Genomic DNA, 18,865 nt, shown 5'->3' on the forward strand with positions numbered 1-18,865 from the left:
CATATGAAACATGTCTGCATGGTCCATGAAGAGCTTTAAAAACAACTAGGGCTACGTTGTAGCACTTGCGGGCCCGAGCACCCGCACGTTGAAGCCTGTTGCGGTCGGTGGAGAGAGCGATCGATGACCAAGCGCACATCATCGATCGAGCATGCACTTCTCCACGTTGCATGCGTTTTGCGCTCTGCGGCAGTAGGTTTGCCAGTAGGTGGCGCCATCACTATTATTACGCACAGACATATATATCTGTTCATGTAGGCGCTCTGATGTAGCGTGAGCAATTTTGTGTCAATCGGACAATGTTAACACAACTTAATTTTCACACTGATCAGTAGGTGGCGCTCTGACCCTGAACTAATATTTATATGTGGAGCTGTTCAGATCAGTATTGTGATCATAGGTCAGTAGTTTGGAGCCGGTTGGATAATGCAGAGTGGATTAACAAAGTACTTCCTGTTTCCTGGCGAATCAGTAGGTGGCGCTATGACACTGAGGAAATATTGACACATAGAGCTGTTCAGGCTTGTACTCTTATCATGTGACAGAAGTTTGGTAGTGATAGGACAATGCACAGTGGACTTATGAAAACATCGTGTCCTTTGGCGAAGGATGATCCTTCGCCGCACCTCAACGTTTAAATGGTTTGAGGAAATGTCACAATTCTGACCTTGATCTAATGACTTGACTGATCTGATTTGAGCTGTATATTGTAAATCAGCCAGGAGCAGTTCATCAAAGTATAAAACATGTCACTTCCTGTAGCCACCAGGGGGCGCTGTAATTTCAAGTCATAATTTCTGTGTAGATGTCATCAGGATGGCACCCTTGTCTTACATGTCTAGTTTGGACTCGATTGGACAATGTATGTCCGAGATACAGAACCTCGTGTTTTGATGGCGTTTAATCAAACTCAAGACGCCACGCCACGGTCACACGGTGTGACGAAAGGTCAATCTCTTAATCACTTTTTATCTCCATCTTGTTGTGATGGCACTGATCTTAATTTGAAGTTAATCTGATGAAAGCCCTGGGACAAGTGCATCAAGTAAAAATGTGGAATATGGAAAAAAAATGGCCACTTAATCCAAAATGGCGGCCTCCCTGTTTGGTCAAGCATACCTATCCAAGATTTTTTTTTGTTTGTTATGAAACGACACATGTCCCGATAGATTTGTATAAATGTCGGCCATCGTAGTGCCGGGGTTGCCCTAGAGGGGGCGCTGGTCAGTTTTTTTGCCACGCCCATTTCTTAAAACCATATGAATATCTTCAGGGGGGGGCTGTTGTTACACACATGTAGTTTGAGAGAGATAGAATCATGAACACTGAAGTTACAGCAATTTCGTGTTTCACGGCGAGTTGATGAACTTTAATGCCACGCCATTCATATGGCGTTTGACGAAAAGTCACGGTAATCTTATGTCTTCATTGTCAATGTCTTGGGACCCATTTGATACAGTTTGACATGGTTGAGGTCAGTGGATGAGGAGAAATTCATCCAAGTGTAAGACAAGCAAAAAACAAGACATTTCCTGTTGCCACCAGGGGGCGCTGCGGTTTTAAGTCATCATTTATGCATAGATGTCATCAGGCGGGGACTATTGTCTTACATGTCTAGTTTGGACTTGATTGGAACATGTATGTCCGAGATACAGATGCCCGTGTTTTGATGGCGTGTAACCAATTTTTAACGCCATGCCACGGTCACACGGTGTGATAAAAAAAAAATCCCTCAATCATTTTTTATCTCCATCTTGTTGTGATGACACTCATCTGAATTTGAAGTTGATCTGATGAAAGCCCTGGGACAAGTACGTAAAAGTAAAAATGTGGGATATTGCCAAAATGGCCACTAAAAGCAAAATGGCGGACTTCCTGTTGCGTTTTTCATAATGCTCCATGAGACTTTTTTTCATGACTGGTCACGATACACCTATATCCAGATTTTGATGAAAATCCGTTATGTGGAAACCTAGGGGCTGGTTCCAGGGGGCGCTGTAGAGCCATTTTGCCACGCCCAATTCCAATTACTCCAGAATACTAAAATATCCGCAGACCTTGAATTTCCTGCAAAGTTTCATAACTTTTTGAGCATGTCTAGACCCTGAAAAAGCCCCCCAAAGGGAAATAATAATAATAATAATAATAATAACTAGGGCTACGTTGTAGCACTAACGGGCCCGAGCACAGGCAAATTCAAGTCTGTTGCGGTCGGGGAAGAGAGAGCGATCGATGACCAAGCGCACGTCTCTGCCTTGCGTGCGTTTTAAGCTCTGCAGCAAGAATAAACGCTTCACTTCCTGTAGCCAGCAGGTGGCGCTAGGATTTTAAGTCATGGTGTCCTTGTAGATGTCATCAGATCGCGACTCTTGTCTTACATGTCTAGTTTGGAGTTGATTGGACCAAATATGTCCAAGATACAGACGCTCGTGTTTTGATGGCATGTGATCAGACTTTGACTCCACGCCATGGTCAGAGTATGGTGTTTTCCTATTTTTTAGCAGGTAAAAATACCAGTTAAATGTCAACAGTTGTCTTTATTGTCGTTCTGTTATTTAATAAATGCAACAAACTATAGTTTTTATATATATTGTATAACTATATATATATATATGTATATATATAACTTTAAAATATGTGCCTGTGTTATCAAATATGTTGTGCGGCTCCAGACAGATTTAAATTGGGGGAAGAGGGGACGAAATGGCTTTTTCAATAGTTACATTTTCTGTCTTGATCAAACCATGGTGTTACACTGACCTCTGGTGCCTTAATATTGGCACTACAGGTGTAATTCAATATTAAGTCACTAGAGAGCAGTGTTGGACCATTAACTATAGACATGGTGTTTTCATTTTGTTTATCAAATTTATAAGCCTCACCACGGTCACACAGATTGATGAAAAGTTTAAATTTTGATAACTTTAGATCTTCATCTTGTTTTGTACACATGCATCAAATTTTTACGTTGATTTGATGAAGGCCCTACGAGAAGTGAGTCAAACTGTAAGACATAGAAAAACAAGACATTTGCTGTTGCCACCAGGGGACGCTGTGATTTTAAGTCACGATTTCTGTACCGATGTCTTCAGGTCGCGACTCTTGTCTTATGTGTATAGTTTGGACTCGATTGGACAAAATATGTCCAAGATACAGGAGCCTGTGTTTTGATGGCGTTTAATCAAACTTTGAGGCCACACCACGGTCAGACGGTTTTGCTAAAACTTAATCCTTCAATAACTTTAGATCTCCATTTTGTTGTGATGACGATCGTCTAAATTGTAAGTTGATTTGATGAAAGCTGTAGGAGGAGTACTTAAAAGAAAAAATATCGAATATGACCAAAATGGCCACTAAAGTCAAACTGGCGGGCTTCCTGTTGCGTTATTCATAATGCACTGATGGACTTTTTTGTGCATCTAGTCATGATACACAATAGTCTTTGTTTTTTTTGATGATCGGTGAATGCTAAATGAGGGGCTTTTCCGTAGGTGGCGCTATTGAGCGGTTTTGACACACCCGTTCCCAAATACTTCAGAATACGTAAACTTGCGCACATTTCTAATTTACTGTACACTTTAGAAACTTTTTGAGCACGTTAAAGCCCTCAAAAAGCCAATTCACTGAGCGAAGAAAAATAATAATAATAATAATCTTTTCAATTTCAATAGGTCCTCTCACCGATTTCGGTGCTCGGGCCCTAATAATAATAATAATAATAAAAATCCTTACAGATTCAATAGGGCCTCTCACCATTCGGTGCTCGGGCCCTAATTAAAAGAAACTTAAAACCAGCAGGGACCAGCGCAGAGACACTGCAGAGTTCAGGGCTGGTGTGAACTCTTTCCCTGGTTCGGGTAACACTCGGGATGCAGAGTTCTGAATCAGCTGTAGATCATTTCTGACAGTTCGGGGTCAACCTCACATTCAACATTACACAAGTCAAACCTGCTCAAAATGAAAGGAATGCAATCCGTTGTTCTGTGTCAGGGATAAATGAGTTGTGTCCTCACATCTCAATATGAAGTTGATCTGATGGAAGCCCTGGGAGAAATGGCTCCGAGCCTGGACAGAGGATGTGAAAATGAAAAAAGTTTAAATATAGAATTTTCTACCACAACCGGATTTTTCATAGTTGGAACGTTTTCAAAAACTCCTGATTACTGCTATTACAATTTTTGGTTTAATGAACTTACTTATTACACAAAAGCTAATATTGATACATGTATTAATTATTATTACCCTGTCTTTTCTCTTAAATGTTTTCTCGTGAGGTTTCTGTGTTTTTTCGCTACCAGGTAAAAGTACCTAAAAGAATGTATATGTATGTAAATAAACGTATTTGAAAGAGAGATATCCCTTCTGCTCTTCACCGTGTCAGAGAAGCTGGGCTCTGCTGCCCCCAGCTGGACTGACATCATATTCCCTCTGTCCCCCTCTGAACTCTCTGTCCCCCTCCCTGAACCCAAAGCCTTTAAACACCTGAGTTCATCTGGAAGTATTGACATATACCACATATATTACACATACATTTATTGACATACACCACATACATTCCTTTGACCTCTTTATTAAACTCTGCAGAACAGTCAACACTTTGTACCACACATCCCAGCTCCCTGTTTCAATTCATACACACACAAAGTAGAACACGAACAGCAAATAATGAGCAGACCTTGGCCTGAAATCTCTCTCCCCCACAACACACTAAGGCAGCTGCGTTGAGACAGGAACATTATCACCTCTGGTAGCCACGACAATGGAGCGCACGTATGATATCTTCATCACGCGACATTCCAAGAGGATGAGGCACTGCGCGTCTAGATGCAGCGGCCTCTAGAACTAGAGACCCATGCATGTCCAATTGCTGGACACCGCGTTTTCCTGACCTGTGACCTCTGAATAAACTTGCTTAATTTCAACTTGAGAACGACGACTCCTCTCCTTTGATTTCCACCCGCAACAGAAGTGAACGGAACCACAATCCTCATTCACAAACATAGGCCTTGCTGATGGTGGCGGGTCGGAGCCAAACGCCTTCAGGACACACGTGCCTATGTAGAGGGGGTCTGTTGTAGAGATGGTTCACTATCACGGTTTTACTGCCACAAATAGGCTTCGTGCAATTGTCCTGTTTAACACATATTTCGGTTCGATTTGATAATATTTGTGTGTGTGTGTGTCTGTCTTTGGGGAAGAATTGCAGACTAAAATACAGTCAAAGGGGAACAACAGCTATTCTGTAGCATGAAGCATGTCCACATTTAATGATAAATAGTCTGTAAATGCTCTGTATTTATTCATATAGTGTTTTTCTGGTCTCGATGATCACTCAAATCGCTTCACAGTACTTTTTCCATCTCCTTTGACCGCCAGCCCCCCCCCTCGAGGGATAAGGACAAAGGATGTCACAACTTGTTAGAGGTATAGTTCACTGAAAAATTCAAACTACTGTTCCGATGGAGGAGTGGGTGAAGTGTTTAAGTCCTGAAAACACATTTTGAGTTTCAGGGGTAAACAGTGTTGCAGGCAAATCCAGACTGATTTTTCCTGCAACACTATTTACCCTTGAAACGTGTTTTGTTTACCCAACCCTCCATCGGCATAGTGGTGAGAAGATGACTGAGGGGTTTTCTTTATTTTTTGGTGAACTGACCCTTTTCGCCCCTATGAGACAAACTGTGATTAGTGAACTTAGGCCCTACAAATAATTGATTAAGATGCATTTATTCGATTGATTGGTTGACCTTGACACTCAACACAACTGTAATCAGATATTCTGCAGATGTTTTTTGCACACGAATAAAACCTGTTTATCAATCATAGGATGAGGGCGGGGTCAGGGTGTCCTGCAGTCCAATCACAGGAAAGATTAGAAGACAATAATGCACGATCTCGTCATGATCAGTTGTATTATGACAGGAGGAGAGAGAGAGAGAGAGAGAGAGAGAGATCTGCCAGCCCATTTCCTAAATAAGGTATTTTTCCCAAAAACTCTGGAACTTTTTCAGTTGAGGGATATTGCCCACCTTTTTTTATTGTTTCCTGATCACAGTTTTGTCTTGAATATAATTTGTTTAATAATCTTTTATAATCCCCTTGGCCTTTCTGTCCCGAATATCTCTAAACATTAAATATTAATGGATAAATAATCAGCAATCAAAATTAGGAGTGCCATTTATTAATAGTTAAAACAATAGCTTGGGTTCATATATACCTAAATTCTTATTTGTTCAAATAAATTGTATTCCAACTGGTCCCTTCACATTAAAAATACATACATAAATAACAAGTAATAGTAAAGTTTTAAAATAGAAATAACCGAATATAAACAAACCAAAAGAAACGATTGAAATTGAAATCATTTATTTAGGGTAGGAACATTCCGGTTGAGTGAACACACAGAGGACTAAACCTTATCCAAGCATTGTGGGTGGATATAAATAACCACATGTGTAACTTTTAAAGAGGGAGCACGTCCAATGTCCTTCAAATCAAAATGCATTAGCTGCATTATTTGAGCCACTAAATACTCATATAATATAGTGAAATAAATCATAAGTCTATATAATTTTTAGATTTCTACTTAATAGGAAGCAGAAAAACACGGACAGATACACCTGGTTACTTTATGATATGGTATGTGGGGGCAGATATAGGCCAGTGACGAGGGCTGCTCATGTTATGTCTCCATAATAATCTGATATTTAGACGTCCTCATGATGCAACAATTTCTCTTGATGCCCAAATGGGGGTCAAGGTTTCCCACTGCAAACTGGAAATTAGTTTTGCTAATGCGCTTTAATCTAATGCTATTTTCCCTCCCGGCTGACTTGTAAAGGCCATTCCTGTTAATACCAACAAGGGACAAAATAAAAGTGAATAAAATAAGGTATTTCTGTGGCTATTGGGGATTTTGACTGAAAAAGCAACGGCTACAGACATAAATCCTCATTCAGTGGGAAATACTCAGCTTTGTATGTTTTAACGGTGTTCTGGAATTTAATTAATCCACATTTTATTATCGTTTAAATTTATAAAACGCGTGGTGCTAATTAAAGTGTGCAACCTACCTCCTTTCAGCACGTTTATCAGCTATTCAAACTTCATTAATTAAAGTAACGCTAGACATTATCATGAATAGGTGCTCACTTAGCTCCCCCTTGTGGTTATTTGCCGCTCCTACACTTCAGTAACAGGAGATGGTTTTCAAAGGGAATTTCTGCCATTCCAAACAAATGGAGGAGAAATGTATACAGAAATGTATACAGAGACTTTATTAAAGTAAAACAGAGTAATAGTAGAATATAATAAGTAAGAATAAGTAAACGATCAAATTATATTATGGTGAAAAAATCTAATATTGAAATTACTAAACAGTTATCCTTCATTCATGGTTCGGACCCAACATTTTCCATGGGTTATATTTGTGTAATTATCATAAACATTTTAGGAAGCTGTTCTCTTGGGGTTACATTCATGCACCTTTTGCAAAGTTTCTGCAAAAGTTATCTTGAGGTAAATTCGTGTGACCTTTTCTTGGACCGTTTTCTGCAGGTTACATTTGTGCAACCAGCAGAAAACTCCCTAAAGGTTCTCCTGAGGTTGCACCTTTCAGGAACGACCATACAAAGTTCCCTTATAGCCTTTAGCCTAGGAAATTTCTTTACGGGTGGTTTTTGTGGAACTAAATTAAGGGAACAGTCTGCAAAGGTTCTACTATATGGTTGGATATCTGCAATCTGAAGGAATCCACTCTACAGATAATTTTTTGTGGACCCACCAGAAAACCTTCAGGGAACGATGTTCAGTTCCATTTCATGATGCAGAGACCTCAAAGGAACACTACACAGACTAGATAAGAAACAAATCATTCCGCAATAAATTAAAACCCTAATAGTATTTAAAATGTGTTTTATCATCCTAATCATTGTGTAAATTTAAATGATCTCCTGTGTTCAGTTCAGTTAAAAAATAAACTAATCCGTGTGGATTTATATTTGGCCCTGATTGGCTGTGTTGGGTCACACCCACTAAAACAGGAAGTCCGCACTTTTAGTTTGAAGGCTAGTTAGCCAGCTAGCCTGCTGCTAGCTACACAGGGAGGTCGTATTGATCCAGGGAATGTTTTAATCGCGTTGACAACCAGCCAGTGTCCCCGCTAACAGAGCTTTTAGTCGGATGCAACTGTGAGTAAATGTCTAAGTTACTGTTTGGTTGTGGGTTTTAACTTGTACGGGCCCCTGGAGTCTGAAGGTTAGCCGACTAGCTAGCTGGGTAGCTGGGTGTGACGTTAGCCAGGCTGTCAGGTTCCAGTTTCAGTGGGATTAGCTGCAGGGCTCAGAGTTAAACCGTGTCCGGTGTCATCTTCCCCGTGTCTCTCCCTCCAGGCACCGTAACATGAAGCCATGGAGGAGCGGAAGCTAAAGAGAAAAAGCCCAAGGACCTCCACCAGCACCGCGGCTCCGACCGGGGGCTCTGGCCGGAAGAGCAGCTCTTCCACCGGGGGAAGGCGCGTCGGCTCCGGCTTCAACGCTGGAACCAACCAGAAGAGCAAGAGGAGGTGGGAAGTGGATTTAACTCATGACAGCTTCATGCCATCTTGTTTACCTGTGGCAGGATTACAGAGCTGATTTACAGGAAGTGTAATTCCTGTGTTTCTGTTTTCCAGGGGAGTCAGAGACAAAGCCAGGTGTCAGGCGGGCTCGGGGGCTAAACCGAATCCGAACCAGGGCCCAGGGGCACCGATCATCCAGCACTCCTTTCTGACGGATGTGTCGGACGTGCAGGAGATGGAGAAGGGCCTGCTCGGTCTCCTCAATGACTTCCACTCAGGGAAACTACAAGCATTTGGTACTTCACACAAGATCCATAATGTCAACCCGGCCTTTAGAGGGATAGTTGGGACGATGTTTAGAAGTTACAGGATGTTAGGGACAGTAAAGTTCCAAACTAGACGGCAACATGACATCCTTTGATACCAGGTCGCCGTGTTTCCTTCACCTCAGGCAACGAGTGCTCCATCGACCAGATGGAGCAGGTGAGGGAGATGCAGGAGAAGCTGGCCCGCTTGCACTTTGACCTCTATGGCGAGGTGGACGAGATGCCGGAGGACCAGAAGAAAACGGCCTCAGACACCAACATGGACAATTTACTTCAGAATGTAAGGCAGCCGCGGCATTTATGAATGTTTGCAAAGCAGGCATTATTTAAAACATTTTAATAAACAGGACCACTATTGTGATGAAAATCCCCCACAGCACAGGCCGGGGACAGATTAGCTCTACAAATATGTGTCATGCAACATGTTGAGCTCTTTAAGTTGCATGATTCTGTTTAAAGCTGTTCATTGGTCGGGTGATAGCTACTTAGAGTTTAGGAGTTTAGTGTTTTGAATGAATAACAGGAGAAAGTCTCAAATGTGAAATATTATGATCAAGATCCAAATGTTGTTTTGTCTTCACAGCTCGAGGAGCTGAGTTCTTCAATGTATCCTTTTGACATCAAGCCCTTCATTACAAGCCCTTCATTACATTTCAATCTTCATGTCCCCCCCCCGTCTGATCCTGTGTTCCGTAAATAAGTGTTTATCCTTGACCCTGCCTTTTCCAGTCAGAAGCTGAATCTCGCCGATTCCCAAGAGATCCCGAGGACCGCCAGCATGTGACTTCCTCTCCTCTTGTCGTTTCTCGAGTTGTATTATGCCACACACAGAGGAGGCGGAGTTAAAGCTGCTCACCAGCGTTCCCTGTCTGCACAGCGCGATGGATGTATCGTAAGATGTCCGAATAAGGATGCACGGACAGCCACAGTGGCTTTGGTGCATCCCTATTGTGGCTTCTTGAAAGTCAATTTGACGTCAGGTCCCTGGTTTCCAAACAGTCTGCATTTGCAATTCATCGCTAACCAAAGCGAAGCCGACGATTGGAATCTAACTTTTACTCTTTTTTTTTTAAAACTCACTCTGCACTTTGTCACATATCTTGTCACAGGGGGGAGTCGTGTCTGTCACGTCACTCACTCATCATCACCCCGTCGATACACGTTTGAACATAGAACCTAAAACAACATAGAACTTTAAACCCAAGTGTGGGTCTGATCTGTGAGATTATAAAAAGTTTAATATATGTCGTAGTCGAATTGTTAAAATCAGCCCAAAAATAACGTTTTACAGGAGAAACTTTACTAAATGTCCAGTCTGTGATATATACATTTGATTTCTTGCTACATTGTGAGTGGCCTGATTTCACCTCCAGCATGCTGCTCGCTCAGTGTTGAATATATTTGCACATATCCATGCAACATGCTAAGCCCTCTCATCGGGGTTGTGTGGGTCGGACACTTTAGGAGACGGATTAATCTAAATGTCGACAGCACACCCAGGCCTTAACTTTTTGATTTGATTGTGTTTGCCTTGTCTAACCTGTTGATAGACCACGTAGGTTCCGATTCTGATGATGTAATCATTTTTTATGCTGCTTTTTGATTGTAAATTCAACCTTATTCCTTCACATCATATTTAACCAGTGTTGTTGGGGGGGGGAGATGTTTGAAGGGTTTTACTGTTTTAACTGTTTGCTGGATTTTGTTTTTATGGACTTGTTAATAAATGTGATGTCTGACTCTTGGCTCCGGTGTTTTTAATCTGAATATTGTCTTGTGTTAGCTTATGTGTCACACTGATGATGAGGAGTATGGACATGAGGAAGGTCCTTCAAACCTGGAAATAAATGGTTTTTAAGTTGTAAATAAATGTGTTTACACTGAACAAGTGTTTTTTTCACTCTTAGTTATTTATATCAAAGGTTTGGGCTTAATTTAATTTAATGTTACATGAATAAGATCTTAAAAACCCTGAAATGTGTTATTGAATACTGTAGACGCCCTATTGAAGTAAAAAAACAATTTTGGAATGTAATTAGCATATTCCTTTTTCTTGAGGATAGTATAATTTATGATTACTTTTAATGATCATCTCAAAAACGCCTTTGGGGAGTTTTTTCAAATTTGGTACAAACGTTAACTCGGACTCAAAGATGACGTGATTAGACTGTGTGAGGTCAAAGGTCAAGGCTGTGACCTCACAAAACCCTTACCTCATGAATGCCTCTGAAATAAATGAATAATTATAAAGTGCATTGACTCAAACAAAAATAATTCCACTTGACTTGAGCTCATGTTGACAACCTGCTGTTTGTGTTGTGCTTGTTCACGTGCGGGGGGGGGGGGGGTTGATAGGAGGCGATGAGCTGTGAAGGAATGTGCTCATCCTTGTGTTGACGCGTCTCTAAGGTAACTGGAGTCGCGCACTGGCAGCAGGTCGGTGGGTAATCTCTCCCCAGAGAGGAGCCGGGTCTGCCAGTATAAACTGGGAAGTTCAGTGGGTCACACTGGTTTGAGATCGAAGCGGGGGTCTTTCTAACCCGGTGAAGCCTCGGCTCGCACATGGAGACGGATCTGAAAAGGACTGCAGAGGCGGTGAAGCGGTGGCAGCTCAGCGGGACGGACGGCCTCCGCTCCGGGACCAGCTTCAGCACCTGGACCCCGCTGGGCAACAAGCGGAGCAACGCACAGGTCAGGGGGAACCGACACCGCCCACAGACACCACTGACACTTCACAGAATCAACTTCAAATCCCAATTGAATGGCAGACACGGAGAGATCATGGCCTCGTGCGTCATACTCATAAAACTGCGTCTTTTGGGAGCAGAGGAACAAAATGCAAACTTCCTGAAGTCAATTTATACTTATTTAAAAACTTTAAAACAACGTGAGCACATTGCGTGCTGTGCTGTTTGGTGAATTCAACGTCTCCGCCTCGAGAAAACAATTGCGTTAGCTTAATTGGCACATTTGGAACATGTGCGTAAAACTGGTGCGTAAACGTCGCCTCTGTGCATCCAGTGGAAACTAACGCGGAGGTAAATGCACTGTTTTATACTGAAAATCAACTTGACGCCTTATTGTTTTTCCCTTATTTACAAAAGTGACCTAAATTGCGTTTAGTTACATGCAACTCCTGTGAATGATGCTATTTATTTACCTCCTGTCATTGCTCATGAAGTCAGTGCTTTTGTGTTTACGCTCACAGAAGCAATTTCTAAAACCTACCCCCAATGTAAATTACACACATGCAAACTATTTACATTTATTCTTATTAAAAAAAACTGTCCTTGAGGGATCTTGTCAGAGTTAAGGACCGGTAGTGACCTCAGTCTGTAGGTAATGGATGTGAATAAATCAGTAATGTGTGGTGGCTCATTCAGAAAGACTGATATTATGAACTTTTACCCTTATGAAAAGATAAGATCATTTTTAAGGTAAGTTGTAGCTTTATTGATCCTCAAAATAAACACAGCAGCACAAAAGAGTAGCAGCACGAGGGGTAAATGTTGAAATAGTAATAGAAAACTCAATCTAGAAGAAATAAAATACATAGTAGTTATATTATTTGCAATATTAGACTGTTCTATACATAAAGATAAAAGCTGTGTGATTTTACAGTTTGTCCAAATTCTTTATTGCATCTATTTATGGTTGTTAATCACTATTGTTTGGTGCAGACTGAAAGTACTTCTGCTTGTAGTTCTGACTGTAGTTAAAATTCTTACTTAACGCATATTTCAATACAAGCAGCCCATAGATACGTATGTGTAGTTAAACAGTAAAGCCAGACTTGACCCAATTCGATTTTTTTTTAGCCGTTATCACACAATTCATCACTTTTTGTTAGTTTTCAATAAGTAACTGGCGTTTTGCCGGGCCGGTGTTCTCTGTCATTTTTCTGGAAGCCAGCTTGTAGCTTTTGGCAAAGCGTCCAGACTCTTGTGCAACAAGGCGCAGCATTTGTTCGCTGACGTTTTGTAGCTGTCCCTGGTTTTCTCGCAGTTATTCGAGGAGAGAGTGAACCTGGTGCTGCACTGGTTTGACCTGTGGACCGACAAACAGAGGAAACATCTGCTGCACTCTCTGCTCACACGCTGCACCAAGACACAGCTCACGTAAGCTCATTCCTGACCCCCACCCTCACACCTCTGATTGAATGGTATTTAATAAAGGAGAATTCTCTGATAATCCGAGCAGGTACTGCAGGGATTTACTGAAGGAGACTGTTCCTGTGACTCATGTGGACTTCACGGCGGTCCTTCCACGGTTTCTGTCCCTGTATGTGTTGTCGTTCCTGTCCCCTCGTGATCTCTGCTCCGCCGCCAAAGTCAGCTGGCACTGGAGGGTCCTGGCCGAACAGGTGAGAAGCCCAGAATAATAAGAAATCTATTCGAACTGAAGTTGAGAGCCACTGAGCACGTATCTCCTCCCTCTCCTCAGGACTGTATCTGGACAAACCGATGCACCCGGAAGGGCTGGTTCCTGCCCTATGCTCCCAGAGAGAAGGAGTATGGAGCGTGGAGGAACCACTACGTCTCCTGCGTCTCCACACTGGACTGGCTCACGCCGCGGGAGGCGGCTGAGCAGTACGGCACCTTGAACCAGCAAAGCGCTGGGATGACCGAGGAGGAGGAGGAGAGGACGAAGGAGAGGAGGATCAGGGACATGATCAGAGCAAAGCTTCAGGAGGAGAAGAGTAGGTGACAGATTAAACAACAAGGTTTTCATGCTCTCCACCAAGTAGCTTACATCTGTAATATTTGCAGGACTGTCTATGAGAACCAGGAAAGCATGGGGCACCCTCACAAAGCAAATCAGAGGTGGAAGTACCCAGATGCGGAGGCCTGACTCTGGGATAACTTCCCATTCTTGGCCTTCCCTTTCCTGGCGTCCAAACACTGTTGGCTCTTCCAGCCTCTGTCTGAGCCGGGACGGGGCTCAGTCCATGAGCCTGGAGGGACTTCAGGCCTCCACTTCATTCAGGTGATCATCCACAAGAGTTTCCCTATGATGCTGTAAATCAGGTGGTTCAGCAGGAATATTTGGCATCTGAAGCCGAACTTGAGATATATATCCAATGCCTTACTTCATGATTCATTGTTAAAATCAAACCATTTAATCCCCTTTTAGTGAAAGGCCAAACAAAGCCAGTGGAGCACTGTCCTCCTTCACCCACAGTCCTGCACAACAACACACAGTCTCGCCCACCTACCCCCACACAACTTCCTTATTTCTGATCTCCGACAGAGTTCCTGCTTATGAGGTAAGTGGAAAGTACGGAAAAGAGTCTCATCAGAATGTCGGCGCCAAGCCCCATCTCTGCATGATATGGAAAAGAAGGGGAAATCACTGAAGTTGTAGAAAACAACTCCCTTCTTTTCCTCCCCATGCTGAACTCAGTTGGTGCTGAGTGGTGTGAAGGCAGCAGTGACTGCGATCGTGTACGACCACAGAGGGACCCTCTCAGCTCTGCTAACCCAGGTGGAGAGGGCCATATCTGGGCAGAGAGTTCAGAGGCTGGGCCTGCTCGCTCCAGGAGGAACGGAGGAAGTCTGTCTGCTTGAAAGTGAGAATTAATTTTCCCGTGTATCTTAATGTGTGGGCACACCACAGAGGTTTGTTCCAGTCCAACTTCAGTGCTAGAAGTTTATCTCCCAGGATACGGTGAACCACATCTGCTGCAACCATTTCACGGATTATTTTATTTTGAAACGAGAGAAACCCATGGTTAATCCTCGTCTTTTAATTTAAGATCTGTTCCAAGACAAATTATCAGCAACTTTTTTTTTACAGTGTTTGAATCCTTGTTTTACCCTCGACCCTCCAGGGTACACCCTGTCAGAGAGGACCTTACTCACCCCCGACCATAGAGGATTCTGGGAAAACCTGTGCGGCTGGGTGGCACCGACTGCAGACGGGGGAGGAATCGACATCTTCGCCCCACTGGCTGCATCTGGTAGGAAGATGTTGGGACACATATACTACTCAGTAATTAGTATTTCTGCTTGAAGTCATATTTCCTGATTTCCTGTTCCCACAGCATCCGGAGTGGCACTCATCCAAACTCTCTCAACTCTAACTGGTTTGGAGGTTCGGGCCCCGATGGGTTTTGCGACCGGAAGTTTCCAGAACAGTGAGTCTCTCGTTTACAAGACTTTGAGTCCGTTGTGAATGTTGCTTTATCTTTCTTCTTTCAAACACCGCCTTTCCCCCTCTGCTAGTTCTGAGTGAGTGGTCACACAGCGGCGTGAGTGCCGGGGCGTCGAACCAGCGACCGGCCGACCCAGCGCTCCACTATGTGACTGAGAGTGTTCTGGAGGGCTGGTGCCGACAGGCCGGGTGGATGGAGGAGGCCCTGGGGGTGCTGAGGGTCGACCTGGGGCCACAGCTGCAGCAGGTCAGCCTCCAGGCCAGGGGCCGGGCTCTGGGTGGGTGTCACGCACATGTAGAATCGAACACACGCACACAGAGCTTGTTGAAACACATGTACGCACTCTGTGTCCGGTAAGAATCTTGAAATATTGTTTCTAGGTCATTTTCTGTGGGAGAAGATCTGCCTGGAGGAGCTCTCTGTGTCTCAGGATCTGAGTGAGGCTCTGACTGAGGGACTCGCCGCTCTCACCCGACAGGAAGAGGTGGGGACGACATTAACCTTGGATCCAAGCCTATCAGTCCAAGGGTCTAATTTCACATTTCTGCTCTTGCTCCTCCAGACCAGACCTTTGGAGTTTCTCGCTGCTTTTTTCACGAGGTGCAGTGAGGTGAAGGAGAAAGGAGGGAGTCCTCCAGAGGACGAGCGGAGGGCTGAAGGAGCAGACGGTTTCTCTTTGGCACCGCGGGGCTCACACAGATTAGCGCCGGAGCTACCACAAGTGCGTCCACTTTAAATCTGTCCACCCAGAGACTGGTTGAAGCAGCACACTTGATCTTTACACCTCCTTGTTTTGTCTTTTAGACCGGGTTAGATTGGAGAGGGGTCGCTGCCAGAGAGCTGCACCACAGCGAGGGTCTTTATCTGGGGAGACTGGGCGCTGTGCTCAAGGTAAATCCTCCAGAAGTTTCAATCAGGAAATATGTTGATGATATCTGACTTCAGAGGCTGTTGTTTCAGGTGCTGTCCCTCCTCTGAAACCGGTTGAATATCAGGTCATGCAGCTGCTAATAAAAGATAGGAACTCATCCTTTCAGCAATCTACAAGGAGTTAAGAGAATTCCAGGTGTTTGAGATATCAGATGAATCACGGTTCTGCAGGTGCATGACCTATCCCCCCCCCCCCCCCCCAGTTTTTATCAGAATGTGAATCCATCCACCCAGGAAGTGTTGTTTGTCCATTTAAGTGAAGACTGGTAATAAGTATTGACCCTGCTGTGTGACGCAGGTGTACCAGGAGCCTCTCGCTGCAGCTCTGAACTCCAACAGAGCCATTCTCAGCTACGCCGACATCCAGATTATCCTCAGCCCTGTCGCGCACATACTGGAGCTCAACAGGTACACACACACACACACACACACACACACACACACACACACACACACACACACACACCAGTGGGGCACAGTCTCATTCGTGTCCCTGTGTGTGGACGTGACACGATCGGCGTGTGTGTGTGTGTGTTTGTTGCAGAGTGTTTCTGGGAGATCTCCAGGCGAGGCTGCAGCAGTGGGGGGCCGAGCAGTGTGTTGGAGACGTGTTCTTGAAGCTCTGCTCGGGTCTCAGAGTCTACACCAACTACCTGAACAACTACACCACGGCCCTGAGCACCATCGACAAGGTGAAACCGAGGCATTTGTCTGAGGTCATCACTCGGGATTCAGATTATCCCCACCCTATAAAACCACATTTAAATCCACCAAAGCGGATGTATTAATTAAACATGCTCATAAATATAAGTCCCATATATATGCCTGATTTGATTTTCATACAAGATCCACAAATTATTCCCAAGTTTCATGAAAGAACATTCAGTAGTTTTCTGTAGCTCCCGGTGAAAAAGTAAAAAGTACTTGTTGGTAATCAAGGTAATAACTTGAGGTTATGCTTAATAAAACATTTTAGTGTTTGAAGTTCCTGAAGTCAGCTTTGTGTTTTTCCTCTTTCTTCTTCTGTGTGTGTGTCTGTCTCAGTGCAGGGAGACAAAACCAGCATTTCGAGCTTTCCTGAAGAGAACAGACAAAACTCTTGCAACCCACATGCTGAGGTAACCACACACACATATGCAAATATATATCTTAAATCATGTACTTGATTCCAGTCGTTATCCACATCCGACCAAAAACACACCTGTAAACGTGTGTTTGTTTGTGTGTGTGAAGCCTCCAGGAGCTGCTGCTGTGTCCAGTGTGGAGAACACAGGAGTACGTGACTCTGCTTCAAGCTCTGTCCTTAAACACACAACCCGGCCACCCTGACCACACACACATCTCGTCTGCCCTCAGCACCATGCAACACTACAGGGACTTCACTCAGAAGGTACAGTGCCCAAACATGTCGCACAAATACTCTTGTACAAAACCTTGCTCATTGCAACAATCGCACAAATGTTCTTTTCTGTCCGTCTCAGTTAAAGCGTAACTCGGAGAGAGACAGACTGATGGAAGAAACACAGCAGAGGATCCAAGGCTGTCCGGTGAAAAACTCCAGCTCCCTTTCTTTCCGTTTAATTTTCTTCCTCACACGTAAAAACCCCAAAAACTAAACCTGTATTCATTTGATATGAATCTGTCGTGTGTTCACTTGTGCAGAAGCTCAGTGAAGGAAACAGGCAGCTGGTAATAACTCAGGATGCTGCTTTGCTCCGGAGTCCAGACGAGCAGATTCCAGACTCTCTCAGGTAACAACCCAAATGATTTCTGTTGGTTTTGATTAAAATATTATTTTTGATGAGCATAAGACATTTTTAAAACTATCTGAACAAGTGTCTGTTCTTAAAGTAGATAAACGATATTATTTGATTAAGCTAGATAGATTTTCTTTACATAATATGCTTGATGGTCATGTATTCATCCTGTGTTTTTTGTGTGTACATGTCTGATCAGGGCCTATGAGCACGTGTCCGACGTCGGCCTCTTCCTGTTCAATGACGCTCTGGTGCTGACGCGGCGAAATGTGCATCACACACCTTTCGCGCTGTCTCACCGGAGCACTCACACCTTCCTGGCGTCCGTGGCCCTCACCAGCCTGGCAGTCAGAGAGATCACACACTCCCGCTGTACGTTTGGTCTCCGAATGAAGAATATTCAATAATGTCAAAATTGTGATATATGGTTTTTTTGATAAATTGACGTCCCTCCCTGCAGACGTTCGCCACGCCTTCGTCCTGGATGGTCCTCGTCGGTCGTGGGTCTGCGCCACGGAGAGAGGTGAGGAGAGGGACCACTTCCTGTCTGTGCTGCGTTCAGCCATCAGCGCCGCCCTGATCCCAAGTCAGTGACACACGGAGGTTTGGACACCACACCACCACTGTTTTCAGAAAAGAACTGGAAAGCCTCAACAGATAATAGTTTCATATCGCTAGAAACCCACAGCACCCCTGCTACCTTGTTGAATGGCAGATTCTGAATGTCTTCCCATATCTATCACTGAGTATTTCCACACAGAATAATGCGATTTTATGAGTTAACATGAGAATATTTCTGAAGTATTTGGAAAGTATTTTATCACTACTCCATGCTGCTGTTGTATTGGCACAGTATTACAGTTCATTGTCAAACTGCAACAACTAGATTACAGTATCTATCAATCACAGCACGATGGATGCTGCTCATCATAATGTCTACTCTCTTGCAATGTGAACCTGGTATAGCTTGAACTGCTGCAGTGGTTTTGTTAGTTGTAGTTGTTTTACTAAGAGGGGAATCGCCCTCTGTGACAACCCGTCGCCCTCGATGTCCTTGACATCTTTTAATTTGTCTGGAGCTGACGCTGCTCCAAAGACAATTCTGGCATCACATAAAACATTTCTCTTATGAATGACTACT

The 18,865-nt window shown here is 43.7% G+C and overlaps 2 protein-coding genes across 3 annotated transcripts; both read left to right on the forward strand.

The window, feature by feature from the left end:
• Positions 1–8,045: 8,045 nt before the first annotated feature.
• Positions 8,046–10,623, forward strand: ccdc28a (coiled-coil domain containing 28A). 2 transcript variants are annotated; one of them, XM_053417007.1, is made up of 6 exons: positions 8,046–8,189; positions 8,391–8,563; positions 8,672–8,853; positions 8,985–9,163; positions 9,467–9,489; positions 9,613–10,623. In XM_053417007.1, the coding sequence occupies exons 2-6, from the start codon at positions 8,409–8,411 to the stop codon at positions 9,665–9,667; spliced, it is 594 nt and encodes a 197-aa protein (XP_053272982.1). In that variant the 5' UTR covers positions 8,046–8,189; positions 8,391–8,408; the 3' UTR covers positions 9,668–10,623. The 2 variants fall into 2 exon arrangements, with proteins under 2 accessions (XP_053272982.1, XP_053272983.1); XM_053417008.1 differs by having other exon boundaries at positions 9,009–9,163.
• Positions 10,624–11,445: 822 nt separating this feature from the next.
• LOC128430777 (epithelial cell-transforming sequence 2 oncogene-like) lies at positions 11,446–18,794 on the forward strand. Its single transcript, XM_053416824.1, has 21 exons — positions 11,446–11,574; positions 12,889–13,001; positions 13,084–13,246; positions 13,327–13,582; positions 13,653–13,869; positions 14,017–14,149; positions 14,287–14,452; positions 14,714–14,842; positions 14,927–15,019; positions 15,108–15,314; positions 15,418–15,521; positions 15,600–15,758; positions 15,842–15,928; positions 16,266–16,375; positions 16,512–16,659; positions 17,012–17,085; positions 17,201–17,357; positions 17,449–17,514; positions 17,630–17,718; positions 17,924–18,096; positions 18,185–18,794. The coding sequence occupies exons 1-21, from the start codon at positions 11,446–11,448 to the stop codon at positions 18,316–18,318; spliced, it is 2,907 nt and encodes a 968-aa protein (XP_053272799.1). The 3' UTR covers positions 18,319–18,794.
• Positions 18,795–18,865: the final 71 nt, after the last annotated feature.

This window comes from Pleuronectes platessa, chromosome 24 (genome assembly GCF_947347685.1).
Source record: "Pleuronectes platessa chromosome 24, fPlePla1.1, whole genome shotgun sequence".
NCBI lineage: Eukaryota > Metazoa > Chordata > Actinopteri > Pleuronectiformes > Pleuronectidae > Pleuronectes > Pleuronectes platessa.

Excerpts from the sequence above, each read along its gene's own strand:
- ccdc28a (XM_053417007.1), top strand. The coding sequence starts at position 8,409 with ATGGAGGAGCGGAAGCTAAAGAGAAAAAGCCCAAGGACCTCCACCAGC. Across the intron at positions 8,854-8,984 it reads AGGGAAACTACAAGCATTTG|GTCGCCGTGTTTCCTTCACC; the intron begins GTACTTCACACA and ends CTTTGATACCAG. Across the intron at positions 9,490-9,612 it reads GAGGAGCTGAGTTCTTCAAT|TCAGAAGCTGAATCTCGCCG; the intron begins GTATCCTTTTGA and ends TGCCTTTTCCAG.
- LOC128430777 (XM_053416824.1), top strand. The coding sequence starts at position 11,446 with ATGGAGACGGATCTGAAAAGGACTGCAGAGGCGGTGAAGCGGTGGCAG. Across the intron at positions 14,453-14,713 it reads GGAAGTCTGTCTGCTTGAAA|GGTACACCCTGTCAGAGAGG; the intron begins GTGAGAATTAAT and ends TCGACCCTCCAG. Across the intron at positions 18,097-18,184 it reads AGAGATCACACACTCCCGCT|ACGTTCGCCACGCCTTCGTC; the intron begins GTACGTTTGGTC and ends CCCTCCCTGCAG.